We start from the raw sequence: 16,431 nt of genomic DNA, 5'->3' as shown, positions 1-16,431 counted from the left end.
GATGTTGTGCATGTGGAGTTATGATTTCACAACATCCTTCGATGTAGTCCACATGGATGCATACATTTAATAAGCAGTTGCTTTAGAGATCCCTACAAAACAAAAACTGTTGGTTGATCCCTACCCGCCGGTGCCGACATCCTTTCTTCAGAAGAGAAACATTTGTCGTTAATTCCATCAGTAGAGAGTTACAGAATCGCACTACTGGCATACCTCTTTGTATTGTACAATGCTCAAAAGTGATAAATCTATTTTCTTTCTTTACTTTTTGCACCAAAAACAAAACAAAATGGTGTCCACCCATTTTCATCTTTAACGCGAACATCGAAGCACTTGTTGAATCTCTCAGATCCACTGTTAAGGATTCGGAGTTCAGAGTGAAAAACAAAAACAAAAACAAAAGCAAGCTTTACTTTGCTGATGCAAAAGTGCACTCATCAATGATGGCTATTTTGAGAGCTAAAGGAATACATTCATATTCGTTTACCCCAAAAGAAATGAAGCAAGTTGGGTTGGTATTGAGAGGTCTGTACTCGTATAGCGATCCTCTTAAAATCAAGACCGAACTGGACATTGTTGTGCCTAATACGGTGGCGACAGTAACAAAATTCACAACGCCCAGATCCATAAAGAGCGGTGAAGATACTGGATTATTTTTGGTGTCATTACTTCCCGGAGAAAAATTGGGTGATATTTCCCACATCAATGAATTGTTTTCCCAGGACTTATATTGGGAAAAAACTAAGAAGAAGGACGGTGACATACAATGTCATCGGTGTCAACGTTGGGGTCATATCGCAAAGAACTGCAACTCGTCATTCAGTTGCGTTAAATGCGACAAAATACACGGGCCAGGTGAATGCCAAAGATTGCGTACTGATACCACACAGCCATTTTGCAAAAATTGTAATGCGTTTGGTCACCCAGCAAACTTTAAGGGATGTCCTGTATACAAAAAATATAGCGCTGCTAAGCAAAAACATATCGCCAAAAATCGGGAAGACAAAAACATTGCCACAAAGAATGTCAGCAGAGCAGTTAACATGTCATTCATTACACCCCAAAAATCATTTGCGAATTGTTTTAATAACAATTCACAAAAAAAAACCATCAATAGTTGATGACTTTTTAAACCTTGCCAATTATTTTTTGAAACCAGAGGAAATTACACTTGAACAAGAAATCTCCATGTTTTTAAATAACTTCAAGAACATGGAAAAATCCAAAGCAAAAGCAGAAGAATTCTAAATAAAGTTCGCCATCAATATGGACCATAGAGTTCTAAATCTATTAACGTTCAATGTCAGATCGCTTGACGATAAAAGTAGGCAAATTGACCTGCATAAGACCTTTCTTTACAATAACATTGATGTTGGTTTCATCCAAGAATGTCATCTGAGGAGAAAGAGAACTGCAATTATCGATGGGTATAATGCTATTTTTGACGATTCAACAATTGGAGTTGCCATATTTATTAAAAAATCTATCCAATATACTAGAGTTGTCTTACAAGATGTGGGAATCACCACATGTATTATACAATTAAATACCACACATAATGGCTCTCCAAAAAAAATATGCTTTCGGATCCATATATATACCGTGCAATTATCCTTCGCTACTGCTGGAGTCAGATTTAGAAAAACTTCTGCGATTGTGTTCAAGTTTCGATGGCTTCATTCTGGGTGGAGACTTGAACTCAAGAAGTCCTGCGTGGGGGGATCCTGTGGAAAATTCAAATGGGAAAGTGTTAAGTGCTTGGCTGCAAACAAATATACTGGATGTCAAACGTATCTGTGACACATCTCCCTCTTACCCAAATGGTCCATCATATTTAGATCATTTTCTAATCAGTCAGAACTTAGTCGACGGCTTCACACCCAACTTCAGCGTCTCGTCATTGCCAACATTCTCGGATCACTTCCCCCTTAAACTAAAATTGAACGTTCTGAAATAATTTTGAATGCACCAAAAATCTTTGTTTCTTATAAAGATACCAATTGGAACGACTTCCGGACAGATTTTGAATCCTCATTGGAGCATATTATACCATCATCAGATACAAACCTGGAGAATGAAGATATTGACGCTATAATCCAGGATTTTAACACCTGTTTCAATACAACTCATGATGCTCATTCACAAAGGATAGTGGTCAGCAACGGCAAGTTTCCCCTTTCTGAAAGATCAAAAAGACTTTATAAGATCAAACATCAATGGCAAAAGGAGTTAAAAAAAATCTTTCATAGAACTGGAAACAGGATAAGTCGTGAGTACAAAATTATCTCCAAACAAATAAGTCTGTTGAAAATTATCATCAAAGAATCAATACGATTAGAGCAAGCGCAGTTGTTTAACTCTCGCCTACAAAATATAAAGCCAGGTCCGTCTGCTTTTAAACAGATCTATCAATTAAGCGGAAAGAAAAAATCTCCATTTTGCCAGCATATTAAGGTAGACGAAAATATTGTTTCTAACTCGTCTGAAATAGCAAATCATTTTCACCAACACTACTCAACCGTTTTTAGTGAATCATTTCTCGATTCGCCAGTTGAGGACTTTCATTCACGAACTGCGTCTTTTGCCTCTTCAATACCTCCTCGAATATACTCATTCAACGACCAATTTAATTCTATCAGCAATCCAGATGAATACCATTTCACCAACTCTGAAAAAATAAAATCTATTATTCTGAAAATAAACTCTAAGAAGTCATCTGGCATTGACGGCATCTCCAATTTTATGTTGCGCAAATTCCCGGATACTGCTATACAAATTTTAACAACCATTTTTAATAACTCCATCAACAATGGTTATTTTCCTCAGGCATGGAAGGTAGCAAAAATAGTTCCAATAAAAAAGAAACCAACTAGCGAACTCGTCACTGATTTTCGTCCAATTTCACTTCTATCGAATGTGGGGAAAATTCTTGAACATATCCTAAAGGAAAAGATAGAAAATGAATTTATTGTAAATCCTATATCAGACTTTCAATTTGGATTTCAACGGCAGCATTCAACGCAGCACGCGCTTCTCAAGTTTCATAGTGACATCACGGCAAATTTGAGGAATCAAATTTGCACAGTTGCAATTTCCATGGATATTGAGAAGGCGTTTGATTCCGTCTGTCACAAAGGAATTATTTACAAGTTGATCGACTTAGGTGTTGATCCATTTCTTATCAACATTATAAGTAACTATCTGTCCGATCGTAAATTCTTCGTCCAAATCAACAACAACATATCTAGATATGGATTAGTCAACAGTGGAGTCCCCCAGGGAAGTGTTTTGGCTCCATTTCTTTTCAACATTTTTCTAAATGATTTTCCTCACACAACAAGTCATTCGAAAGCTATACTTTATGCAGATGATTGCTTGATCTATGCGCACGACGTCTCCCCAGAGCAAGCTCTAAGACATGCATTCACTCATCTGGATCGCATAAACCATTTTTATAAGAGATGGGGAATAAAGATTAACGCAGCCAAATCCGAAGCCATTTGTATTAGAAATGCTTCTGGGAAGTGCCCGAGAATGGTTGTCCCCCAGAGTAAACAGCTCCAGCTTCTTTTGGATGGTATTGAAATTCCATTTAAATCCAGTATAAAATACCTTGGCATCACATTTGACAAGCTCCATAAATTCAATCTGCATGGACGTAATACACTACAAAAAGCAAAACAATATGCTGGATTATTTGCTTATTTGTTCAATAGTAAACACTTACCCCAAAGAACCAAACTGCTCCTCTACAAAGTCGCAATACGCTCTGTCCTTGTGTATGGATTTCCAATATGGTTTTCTATTTCACCAACAGTGGCAAAGGAAATAGAAATTTTTGAGCGGAAGATATTAAGGAAATGTGTTGGTAAAAAGTACGAAAAGCCAACCAAAATGTACTCCAATAATTACATATACGACGTCTCAACAATTCAGCCTTTTTGCTTTTATGCACTCCAGCTGCAAAAACAATTTATCGAAAAGCTTTCCATCCATGATAATGCCCTAATGAAAGACATATATGAACGAGAAAAGAATTTTACGTGGTCCGATGTATCTTACCTGTCGCCTGTTGGTATTCTCAACGAAAACCTCAACATTCCTCCAGACGGAGCTTCTCCAGAATTTTACTGCAAATCCACCCCAGGAACTCATCGGGGCTGAGAGTAGCTGTTTTTCATATATAATATAAACATATGTATTCTGCATCTTTATAATTAAACACTCGTTATGCTAACACATAATTACGTTTGACTTAGCTTATATGCAACTGTAAGCGATCGATTAATTAACACAATTTTACATCTCTAATTATTACTGTGATATTTACACATAAATTTTATCATTCAATGTATTTTTATCGACTAGCTTTAAAAGCATTCTTTTGTTTACTTTTGTAAGCGCTCTGTTTATCATTTTCTAAACAGACAATTTTTGTTTTTGTTATTTTGTTTTAAGTCTATTTATTATTGACAGACGTCAATGCTCTGTCAGCTGAAGTTAGGCCGGGAGCAAGCCTTTTCACTTTTACATTTATGTTTTCATGTATACATATACAACATAATACTGTTTGCAATGTAGCATATCACTTTCAATGCGTTAGAATAAGACGTAAATAGTTCTAACTAAGCTAATCATTCTTAATACATATGAAAATTGTTATCGAAAAGAAGAAGAGACTCAATAAATTTACTTACTTACTTACCATGGTTCAATTATTAGAAGGTTGGGCAGATTCATGAAATTATAAAAAAACAACTCTGATGCCGGTTTGCTTATAACTTCAAATGACTAATAACAAATGCAACAGGTTTTGTTTATTTGAAATATTGTCAAATATTTAAATTGAAATATTTATATGTATATGTATGTCCACGTTTTGGTATAGCCACAAATAACGCGAATTGTCGCTTTCAGGAATTTTGAATTTGCCCTTGTAATTTAAGATAGATAACTCATCCCTCCAAAAGATCGTATTATGGAAAACAAAGAAACAGAAAACAACCCGCTCTTAAGTTGACGACCTCGCAAAAGTTGTATGGATTACAAACAGCGAATCTGCACCTGGAATGTTCGGAATCTTCATAGAAGGTGCAGTTTACGCTTTGGAATATGTACTTGAAAAATACAAGACTAATATTACTCCCATACAGGAAATACGATGCATTGGGAAAGGCGTCACAACAACACCTAATGGCCCCAGACCAAAGATATATTTTACGAGCGCTTAGAAGAAACGCATGATTGTTGTCCTGCACATGACATTACATTTATTTTACGCGATTTTAATGCCGAAATTGGAAAGGAGAAAATCTTTGGTCCAACCGTCCGAAAATTCAGTTTTCCCTGTGAAACATCTGCCAAAGGAATCAGGTTGATAGACTTCGCAGCGACAAAAACATGACAGTTAGCAGTACCAGATTTATGCATCTCGACATTCATCGTTACGACGAGCTAACATGGACTCGGATCACCATATTGTTACGAACAGACACAACACGGAAGTTGGACATCGGTAAGCTGCAATCACAACACATAGCCACAGCATATTCCACTCATCTGGCCCCATTGTTTAATGTAAGCACACGTCATTTCTGTTTTCAAATTTGTACATCTTCTATATTTGTTTTTGTATGTATGTATTCAATTTGATTTTGAATAAATTTATTTTGCCGTTTGTCAAGTTTGTCAAAACTGTTTTGACACAATAGGAGGACCTCAGAAAAAAATTGTAATCAGATGTTTGCTGTGCCCTACCTTTTAATGATTGTACCATGCTTACCATGGTACAAATACACAGGTAGCCGCATCGGCAATTGTTGGTAACATAAGGTGTCAAAATTTGACATCAATTCAATGCAGTTGACACATTATGTTACCATCAGCTGGTATGATAATGCTACCTGTATTATTGTACCATGATGCTTACTTACTAGAGCTGGCAAACCATCGATATTCCCAACATTAGATATTTTCGATATAATGTTTTAAAATATCGATTGCTATCGATATTATCGTTAAGTTGTCATCACCATTAATTTGGAAATGAAAATGGCGGAAATTTCAATGATTTTCTTGAAATTTTGCACAAGTAGTTCACAGAAATGTGAGGGAGAATAAACAATTGCTTTTATTTTATAAAATATAAAAAAATACATTTTACTTTACCGAAAAATGTGTACGTGTGACTACGGGCTTACTTTCTCACACACACATAACCGAAAAGTAGCGAAATTTCTATTTATTTCAATGAATTTCAAGTTAGGGGTTTTTATTCCGATAATATCGATAGGTAAAACTATCTATCGATATTGAATTTTTAAATAACAATCGATATTATCGATAGTACCATCGATTTTTTGCCAGCTCTATTACTTACTTTACTTTTTGCCAACAATTGTACGTTATAGTTTAAGAAACAACCTGTGTAGATATTTTCGATAACTATGACATTTCTCGAAAGTGTTATCGGTATCGAAATCATTCCACATGTCGCACATGTCAATGTAGTTGAATTTCATTGTTTTTATTTGCTTGCAAGGATTTTATATGAAACAAAATGTCTTTATTTGTCGTTGATACATCCGGAAATCAGGATCTGCTAAAGACAGAAGCCTTGAGCGCGCCAAAATTTAGTACCAAACAGCGTCAGGCACTAAACGAAACAAAAACTTCCAGTTTAAGTTCTTTTGCTGCAGACCTCAAACATGAAGATAACGATGGCGAGGAGAAGAAACAAGAATATGATTTCTTTGGTAAGATATTACAAATTAAAAATATTTTTCTTTACAATTATTACACTAATTTGTTTATAGGCCTTCCTCCTCCCAGTGTGGATATTTCCAATATCATTGAAAACACACTGTCGCTGAGTCGCAGAAAACCAACCAAAGTGGAACAAGAAATGGATCACGTTATATCCATGTCTGATGAGGCTGCACGCAAGAAAAAGGAACCCAAACCCAAGCTAAAGAAAATGCTTGATATAGATCATTCAGATTTCAATGAATTCACTGGCAAGAGAGATGAATCGCAAATATTCAAAACTGATGTACAAAAAGAACTGAACAAATCGGATATGGTTCCTAATTTAGAGCAGCTTAAGGAATTGCCCAGCATTAGTGAGAAAAAACAAAGGATATTGAACAGGGTATGTTGTTATGACTTGAAAAGTTGTTCATATTTTCCACAAGTGATGATATATTCGACATCATAAGCCATTTCTCAAGGAATTGGTTTTGTTGTTTGGACAATATTGTTTGAGGCGTTTAAACATCCCAGACTCTCACCTTGGGTTGGATGAAATTGCATTAAATGTTTCTGCCGTTGTAATCTTAGCGATTGTTGTTAAAGATTTAAGCAATTGCTGTAAGGCCAGCGGTATATTTAAAGATGCACATCACCAATAGACTATTGTTATTGAGTAGTTCACAAATTAACAATTTATTTTGGTGTTGATATAAATAATTACAATGAAACAACAATTTATCCAAACCTTTTTACAATATATCGATGTTAAACGCTTAGATATTGTCCGAGCCAATATTGATGACATCTTTAGTAAGCTGATTACAGAAGTTAAATTTATTTCTCTGACTGCTATTGCCTTAAGATCTCAAACTTTTTTCCTTTTCTCTTAAAAGATTGAACGCTCAAAAACCAAAGGCAAGAAATGGTTTAACATGCCTGCCACTGAACTAACAGAAGAAATTCAAAATGATTTGAAAATACTGCAGATGCGTTCAGTATTGGATCCAAAACATTTCTATAAGAAGAATGATTTGAAAGTTCTGCCGAAATATTTCCAGGTATGTTTTTTTTAATCCAAAATAGCTTCAAAAAGAGTTTTACTTCATACATCTTCCTTTTCAGATTGGTACTGTTCAACATTCTGCCTTAGACTACTACAGTGAACGAGATGTTCGAAAGAACAAGAAACATACATTGGTGGATGAACTGCTCGCAGACACAGAGGCCCAAAAATACATAAAACGTAAAAATAAGGAAATAGTGATGATGAAACAAAAATATGCCCAACGTAAAGCCATGAAGAAAATGAAAAAGTTAAAGAAAAATAAATAATTATTTTATTATAAAAACACCTACTTTTTTGTCTTGTCCTTGTTAATCTTTTCTAGCTTATTCAAGATTTCTAAAGCTAATGCTTGAAAACTTTTAGCATATTCACTGTCCTTGTATTTAAGTACCATTGGAATGCCGGTATCACAACAATCTGTGATGTTACCATCCAGTGGTATAGTTGCTAATACCTTTACATTCATTTCGTTGGCAAATTTCTGTGTAGTATTTTTAAATATTTCTATTTTATGTTGACAATTACCGCAAATAGCGTGACCCATATTTTCAGCTAAACCAAATATGGGAATACCCAATGTTTTGTACATTCCGGCGCCCCTTTGTGTCACCTCTAATGCCGCTGTCTGAGGCGTGCTAACCAAAAGCACTCCCGAAATAGGCACATTTTGGGCCAATGATAGATGAACATCTCCAGTTCCAGGTGGGGTATCAACAATTAAGACATCCAAAGGACCCCATAAGGCTCCTTTGAGTAAACGTTGTAGAGCAGACATAACCAATGGTCCTCTCCATATAATTGCATCACCTTGTTGTGTCAGCATACCCATAGACAAACATTTGACACCATAATTCACTGGTGGTATAATAAGATTCCTATCATCTACCAAGGGTTCTTCATGAACGTTCATCATTAGTGGTATAGAGGGACCAAAAATGTCACCATCTAATAGGCCAACACGTTTTCCTGCATTTGCCAGTGACACAGCCAAATTCACAGCAACGGTTGACTTCCCTACCCCGCCTTTACCAGATGCAACAACAACAATATTTGCAACTCCCGGGATTGGCTGTTTCTTCGGCAAGCCTCTGGCCATCAGAGCCTCTTGATGTGGTGTTATTTTTGTTGAAAGCATACGCTAAAATATTGATATCTTTAATATTGTTTTGTACAGTTTTTCCCGATTTTTTATTTACCTTCGCCGTATTAAGAAAAGCTATTTTCAACATTTTAACGATATCTTTGGATTTAGCTCAGTCTACTATAGAAAGAAGCATTAATGTTCTCGTCTTATTCATAAATACATCCCTTAAAAATAATTAACATGTTTTGTTTACTTTTTTTAAAGATTTACGTAAATTTAAATTTTGAGATAATAGTTGTGTCTTTTTACTTTTTCAGTAATAATTATTCAGTAACTTCTTTTCAGAGAGTAAGAGAGATTTTGCTCTTTGATACGAAAATAGAGAAAAAAGTAAAAAGACAGCACTTAGTAAACTTTAGCAAGATAACAATTGATAACCATAACAAAAACATTGGCACCAATGTATGAACGAAAAAATAACTCCAAAGCAATGAAAAAGTTCTTCAATTTTAAGCAAAATAAATAAAAAATGATAAATATATTTATAAAATAATCAATAAAAAAACCAGAATCGCAATATTTATAGTATTTTTCCACAAAAATAAAATAAACATTGAGCAGCTGACCATTACCAGATGATTAAAAAACAGCTGATCGAACTTGCTAAATGTTGCTGGGAAAAATTCTTTCAGCAAATTTTAGCAATTTCTCAGCTAACAACAGTCAAAATTGTTCTCTCTCTTCGCTCTCTTTTACTGAACTTTTGTGTAAAAAGACAGCATTTAGTAACATTTCGTAATAATTATTACAAATTATCACGTAAAAAGACACACCTAATGACAACTATTGACCATATGATTCGGACTTGTCAATATACACAGAAATAAAGGTAGATGCATCAGTAAATGCCGCTGCACATACGGCGCGGCCCCCACTCATCATGGTACAATAATACAGGTAGCATTATCATGCCAGCTGATGGTAACATAATGTGTCAACTGCATTGAATTGATGTCAAATTTTGACACCTAATGTTACCAACAATTGCCGATGCGGCTACCTGTGTATTTGTACCATGCCACTCATTAGTCAGTCTGACTGCCAGCATTTATGGTAGTATGTGTAATTTTTTGAAATTTTGAGAATGTATGTGTGAGTTTTTGAAGACTGATGAAAATCAAAATAGTTTTGATTTCAAAATGAACCCCCATCAGTCTGGGTGAATTGTGTTTATTTTCAAATTGTCAATAAACAATTTTGAAAAACAGAAAATAATGTTGGTGTAGGAACATAAAAAACGTAGAATTCATTAATTTTTGGAGGAGAAACTCAAGATTTTTAGACTTGACTAATGGATCGTGCTACACACTTGTCAGTCACACATACAGAAAGGGTTCATCGGACTGAGGGCACAGACTGATAAATGAGTGGGGGCCTTTATGGCCCCGGCACATACGGTACGTTGTGCGTCGCGTTACAACAACCACATGAAAACTTCAAGAACAAACTTGGCATCACTTACATTTTTTTCATGTGGTTGTTGTTTTTAACGCGTGACGCGACGCACAACGTACCGTATGTGCCGGGGCCATTAGAGTTGCGTTACAACAACCACATGAAAACTTCAAGAACAAACTTGGCATCACTTACACATTTTTCATGTGGTTATTGTTTTCAGCGCGCAACGCGTCACACAACGGACCGTATGTATTTGGCCCATAAGGGAACACTGTTAAGATCTCGTCACATTCGGTCCGTTCTGACTCGCGTCGCTCATCAAAAACAACAACCACATGAAAACTTCAAAAGAAAACTTGGCATCACTTACTTATGTGGTCTGTACTGCAAGAATCTACTAATTTTTACTATTTCTTTCGATAACATAATGGAAAAAATGTTGTCGTAGTAAAAAGTAGTAGCTTCTTGCAGGTTCTGCAACAGAGCAATGGTGTAAAGCGCTCGGCACATACGATGCGTTGAGCGTCGCGGTACAACAACCACATGAAAAAAATGTAAGTGATGTCATGTTTTTTGAAAAACAACAATATGGCTGACGCATTAAAGTTAAACATAATTTAATTGTTTTGGGACACCGCGTGTCCCAACGTGTCACTAAAGCCCTTGGCACATACGGTCCGTTTAGTGACACGTTGGGACACGCGTTGTCCCAAAACAGTTAAATTATGTTTAACTTTAATGCGTCAGCCATGTTGTTGTTTTTCAAAAAACTTGGCATCACTTACACATTTTTCATGTGGTTGTTGTAGCGTGACGCTCAACGCACCGTATTTGCCGAGCGCTTAAAGCCCTCGGCACATACGGTGCGTTGCGGTACAACAACCACATGAAAAAAGTGTAAGTGAAGCCAGGTTTTTTGATAAACAACAACATGGATGACGCATTAAAGTTAAACATAATTTAACTGTTTTGGGACAACGCGTGTCCCAAAGTGTCACTAAACGGATCGTATGTGCCGAGGGCTTAAAGCTCTCGAGGGCTTAAAATAAAAGAATAAGGCCCATACCCAGCAAAATAAATTGGAAGTAGTGCAATGTAGACTAGTTCTTTCACGGCATGTTTTTATGCAGTTCAAACGGAGTCGTGAAAAAGGCACTCCATTCCTCACATTTTAACCGCATTTGGATGCAATCCAAAGAATCACATCCATTTGTCACATTTTAACAACATCCGGAGGCAGTTAAACGGAGTCGTGAAAAAGGCACTCCAATTCCTCACAATTTAACAGCATCCGGATGCAGTGCAAACGGAGTCGTGAAAAAGGCACTCCATTCACTACATTTTATTAGCAGTTGTTAGAGATCCCTACCTGTACATAAATCAGTTTGTACATCTCTACAGCAGCGGAATACATTTCCAAAAAGAGATAATCGTGTTAACATTTCCAAAAATTTGTTAATACAAACTAAATGATATTTAATTTGTGAACATTTTTCCGGTAACTCACGAGAAGAAAATTTCCCAATGGAGTGCTGTTGGAGTACATGTCGAAATCTTAACTGGTGATGGGAAGACAATATCAAACCCATTTAGCAGATGAAGCAAAAGCACTTAAGCTTGGATTAAATGAAGAGCGCAGGAAACACACATGTTTGCGATTGAACCCAGCAAAAAGTTTGCATCCACGGAAGCAGTTAAATCACTGGTGCAAGTGTTACGAAGTGCTTCTTTTTCTATGAATTCCTCAGTGAATTTTACAAGGGAGCGCGCAGAAAGGAAGCACTCCATTTTGCTTCCGCAGCACTCAGTTAGGAAGCACTCCATTTTGCTTCCGCAGCACGCAGCTAGGAAGCACTCCATTTTTACAATTTTTACCACTTTTACGAGTTTTGCGTTCCCGTACACAAAATTTGTATGAAAATCGTTTACGACTTTTACCACTTTGTAAAGTACGGGAACAGGCCATTAATAAGACATTTTAATTTTATTCTTATAGGCCGTTTATATATAACAAGGTTAACCCAGTGGGTCTGGGTTTCAAATGTCATTTCCATTGTATATACTTCAAACAAATCCTCATAAAGAAGGTTAACCCTGCAAAAAACTATAATATAAACGCCGTATTACTTTAATTTAATTTGTTGAATGAAAATTGAATTTTTTATCGTTTATACATAAAAGTGCTTGTTGGATGTAATCCAAATGTGAGGAAAAGGATTGCCTTTTTCATTAGTCCACTGGAAGCGCATCCATTCATGTAATGAAATCCTCACTCCAACTTGCACCACTTCCATTTTTTTTTTTGCTGGGAATTCAATAGAGAATTTTCATAATTTGTGTTAATTTAATAAAGGTATTAATATTTTTGTTTTACACAAATAATAAATGCATTTTATTTTGTTATTCAAAACACGTGCTCTGGACTGCCTCCTATTCTACCCCAAAGGGTCAGTTAAAATGCAATGCCAAAGGGTCAGTTAAAATGCAGTGCCAAAGGTTCAGTTAAAATGCAATGCCAAAGGGTCAGTTAAAATGCGGTGCAATGGAGTGCCTCTTTCCGGGGTCACTCCCTTGTAAAAATCATGAGTGAAAATGCATAATTTGATGCACTTCCAAATCACTTGTACATATCATTTAACTGCCTCTTTGGAGGCAAACTTTTCGCTGGGTACCTATATACATCCGTATACCCAGGGCGTGTGTGGTGAAAAAAATAGAACACATGTATTCTTATGAGAACTACCGAAATACGTCGAACGTATACTTTTTTTGAGTTGAACAAACTCAACTATGACAGAACGTATTGTATGTGTTTTGTATTTTGAAAACAAAAGCCCAACAAAACTTGAAATACAATTCATTGCAAAGGAAAATTATTTATTTTACGAATGTGTTTTAAATGTGATTTTGGACTCAACCCCAGCAAAAAGTTTGCATCCACGGAAGCAGTTAAATCACTGGTGCAAGTGTCACGAAGTGCTTCTTTTTCTATGAATTCCTCAGTGAATTTTACAAGTGAGCGCGCAGAAAGGAAGCACTCCATTTTGCTTCCGCAGCACGCAGTTAGGAAGCACTCCATTTTGCTTCCGCAGCACGCAGCTAGGAAGCACTCCATTTTTAAAATTTTTACCACTTTTACGAGTTTTGCGTTCCCGTACACAAAATTTGTATGAAAATCGTTTACGACTTTTACCACTTTGTAAAGTACGGGAACAGGCCATTAATAAGACATTTTTGGCCTGTTCCCGTACTTTATAAAGTGGTAAAAGTCGTAAAAGTTGTAAAAGTCGTAAACGATTTTCATATAAATTTTGTGTACGGGAACGCAAAATGTGTAAAAGTGGTAAAAATTGTAAAAACTTTTTAGTTCTGGAACAGAGCTTTTAATTTTATTCTTATAGGCCGTTTATATATAACAAGGTTAACCCAGTGGGTCTGGGTTTCAAATGTCATTTCCATTGTATATACTTCAAACAAATCCTCATAAAGAAGGTTAACCCTGCAAAAAAACTATAATATAAACGCCGTATTACTTTAATTTCATTTGTTGAATGAAAATTGAATTTTTTATCGTTTATACATAAAAGTGCTTGTTGGATGTAATCCAAATGTGAGGAAAAGGATTGCCTTTTTCATTAGTCCACTGGAAGCGCATCCATGCATGTAATGAAATCCTCACTCCAACTTGCACCACTTCCATTTTTTTTTTGCTGGGACGTATTTGGGTAATACGGACGCTCAGAGAGGGTTATTGGGGTAGAAAGGTGAAATATTTGTGTACGTCCCGTCGTTATTAGGTATAGCAGTAAAGAAGTCCGAGCAAATTTCGAACTGGGTTGCAATTTTCTTGTTTATTTTTTATCAGAAGCAAGCAAGGCAACAAGGCGAGGCAGCTTATGTAATATGCCTTTAATAGTAAAAGTTCATTTAGACTAAGCTGGATTTACCAATTATCTGGCTTTATTTGACATATGTTGTATGAAAATGACAACTTAAATCCACTGGATTTGCTAAATCCAGCATAGTCTAAATCAGACATAAGTTTACATTTACGAAATTGACTGGATTTCAACTGTCAATTCCTTTATGTACACGTCAAATGAAATGGGCGATAGCGGGTAGTAAAGAGTATTGAGCAGCTCCTTTCTCCCCGCTATCTCCCAAAAACTCAATTTACTTTCCCTAGTAATTTGTGCGTGTAAACTCCGACTTAATAAATTTTCCAAGTGAGCGCGCAGAAATAAAGAACTCCATTTTGATTCCCAGAAAGCAGCTAGGAAGCCCTACATTTTGCTTCCCAGCACGCAATAAAAATGCAAGCCATTGTAAAATATCCCAGAATAAATAAAATGCGTTTATTATACATGTGTGAAAAACAAGAATATTAAGGCAAAACCTAAATTATGGCGTGTTGCGTGTGCGTTATTCAAAACAAAAACAAAATACATGTATTTCACCTTTGAAATACAAGTATTTTTTGAAATACATGTATTTTGTTTTGTAGAACTCACACGCAACACGGACTAATTTAGGTTTTGCGCTTAATCCCGCTCCACACTAGAGTGATTTCATTGAAAAATTTGCATGAAATTATGCGTCTCTAGATCGACTTTCATACCCAGCAAAAAGTTTGCATCCGCGGATGCAGTTAAATCACTAGAACAATTGCCGCTGGAGTACATCTTTTCCTATGAATTCACCTATGAATTTTACAAGAGAGCGCGCAGCTAGGATGCACTCCATTTTGCTTCCACGGCACAAAGCTAGGATGCACTCCATTTTCGATCCAAATCACAGCCTTTGATGTATTGTTTTGGATTGAATTTAAACGCAGTCTAAAGATGCTACAAAATGCAAGCCATTGCAAATATCCAAAAATAAATAAAATACATTGCTTATTCGTGTAAAACAAGAATATTAATTTTATTACATTTACACATATTAACACAAATTATACAAATTTTCCATTTAATTTGATCATAACTGAGTTTACTGACACCGCAATTGATTTTGCTCCATCATCCAAATGGTTTTTCATTTTTCCTCCTACTCCAGCTCAGATTGACAAAATAACTCCGACTCCACTTCAAAAATAATTTGCGTCTCGTGAATTAATACAATGTTCGTATCTTTAGTTTGTATTTCTTTATTTTTTTAAAACAAATTCTTATAGTTTTAGACACTCTTTCTTTTGTTCAGAATAAAAGACTGCGACTGTAGGGATCAAAAAATTGGCTTTCTTGCCTAGGGATCTTTAAGCGAGTGCTTCCAAAATGTATCGAACGGAGTGCATTTTTTATAACTCCGTGTGGACTGCATCTAAGTATGTATTGAAATAATAACTCTGCATTGCTCTACTTCCAAACTTTTTTGCTGGGATAGTAAAGTAAAATCATAAATGGCCTGTTCCCGTATTTTATAAAGTGGTAAAAGTCACAAAAGTTGTAAAATTCATAGACGATTTTCATATACATTTTGTGTACGGGAACGCAAAATGTGTAAAAGTGGTAAAAATTGTAAAAACTTTTTAGTTCTGGAACAGAGCTAAAATTGCTGTAGTGGGGAATTCGATTTAAAAACGCCTAATTACATGAAATTTTTTAATGAAATTCACGCTAGTGTGGACCGGGGCTAAAACTTCTAAACAATAGCTCTGTTACTTTACGAGCAAGAATCTTCAAGTTTTACCACTTTTTACTCGAAAAGCGTTCCCTTACTTCAGATACCGTACAATTTATATGGAGGCAGTTCACAACTTTTGCTACATTTAGCATTTTTAAAAGTAAAGGAACAGGCCAAATATACACAATAGCTCTGTTCCTTTACGTACAAGAATCTTCAAGTTTTACCACTTTTTACTCGAAAAGCGTTCATTTACTTCAGACACCATACAAATCATGTGGGAGCAGTTTACAACGTTTGCTACTTTTGCCGGTTTTACGATGTTCACATTTATCATTTTGAATAACACTATGCAACATTTTTAAGGTGATCTTGTGCAAACAATTCGAACTGAGGATTTTTTGAAAGTACAGACCCAAACGACAAGAAACCCTAGTTGGGTTTTGTTGTG

At 35.8% G+C, this 16,431-nt stretch overlaps 2 protein-coding genes and 1 long non-coding RNA gene across 4 annotated transcripts; 1 reads left to right on the top strand and 2 right to left on the bottom strand.

Moving 5' to 3' along the window:
- Nucleotides 1–1,501: 1,501 nt before the first annotated feature.
- On the bottom strand, nt 1,502–2,206 carry LOC141394020 (uncharacterized). The gene is made up of 3 exons (XR_012410239.1): nt 2,068–2,206; nt 1,817–1,933; nt 1,502–1,724 (listed from the first exon to the last, which is right to left on the bottom strand). It is a non-coding gene; the product is annotated as an uncharacterized lncRNA (long non-coding RNA).
- A 4,255-nt stretch (nt 2,207–6,461) lies between these two features.
- On the top strand, nt 6,462–8,105 carry LOC141392809 (uncharacterized). Its single transcript, XM_073965778.1, has 4 exons — nt 6,462–6,755; nt 6,816–7,150; nt 7,644–7,808; nt 7,873–8,105. The coding sequence occupies exons 1-4, from the start codon at nt 6,560–6,562 to the stop codon at nt 8,080–8,082; spliced, it is 906 nt and encodes a 301-aa protein (XP_073821879.1). The 5' UTR covers nt 6,462–6,559; the 3' UTR covers nt 8,083–8,105.
- Nucleotides 8,065–9,515, bottom strand: Nubpl (NUBP iron-sulfur cluster assembly factor, mitochondrial). Of its 2 annotated transcripts, none has more exons than XM_073965779.1 (3): nt 9,339–9,515; nt 9,013–9,124; nt 8,065–8,954 (listed from the first exon to the last, which is right to left on the bottom strand). In XM_073965779.1, exons 2-3 carry the CDS (start codon nt 9,043–9,045, stop codon nt 8,103–8,105), a joined length of 885 nt encoding a protein of 294 aa, XP_073821880.1. In that variant the 5' UTR covers nt 9,046–9,124; nt 9,339–9,515; the 3' UTR covers nt 8,065–8,102. The 2 variants fall into 2 exon arrangements, with proteins under 2 accessions (XP_073821880.1, XP_073821881.1); XM_073965780.1 differs by having other exon boundaries at nt 9,467–9,484.
- Between the last annotated feature and the right edge of the window lie 6,916 nt (nt 9,516–16,431).

This window comes from Musca autumnalis, unplaced genomic scaffold (assembly GCF_047663935.1).
Source record: "Musca autumnalis isolate F117 unplaced genomic scaffold, ASM4766393v1 scaffold_2, whole genome shotgun sequence".
Taxonomy (NCBI): Eukaryota; Metazoa; Arthropoda; class Insecta; order Diptera; family Muscidae; genus Musca; species Musca autumnalis.
Note: the sequence above shows the minus strand (reverse complement) of the source record. Positions and strands in the feature narration are given on the sequence as shown.

Coding starts and splice junctions, on each gene's coding strand:
- LOC141392809 (XM_073965778.1), top strand. CDS start 6,560: ATGTCTTTATTTGTCGTTGATACATCCGGAAATCAGGATCTGCTAAAG. Junction 6,756..6,815: donor ACAAGAATATGATTTCTTTG/GTAAGATATTAC, acceptor ATTTGTTTATAG/GCCTTCCTCCTCCCAGTGTG. Junction 7,809..7,872: donor TTCTGCCGAAATATTTCCAG/GTATGTTTTTTT, acceptor CTTCCTTTTCAG/ATTGGTACTGTTCAACATTC.
- Nubpl (XM_073965779.1), bottom strand. CDS start 9,045: ATGTTGAAAATAGCTTTTCTTAATACGGCGAAG. Junction 8,955..9,012: donor CTTTTCTTAATACGGCGAAG/GTAAATAAAAAA, acceptor TCAATATTTTAG/CGTATGCTTTCAACAAAAAT.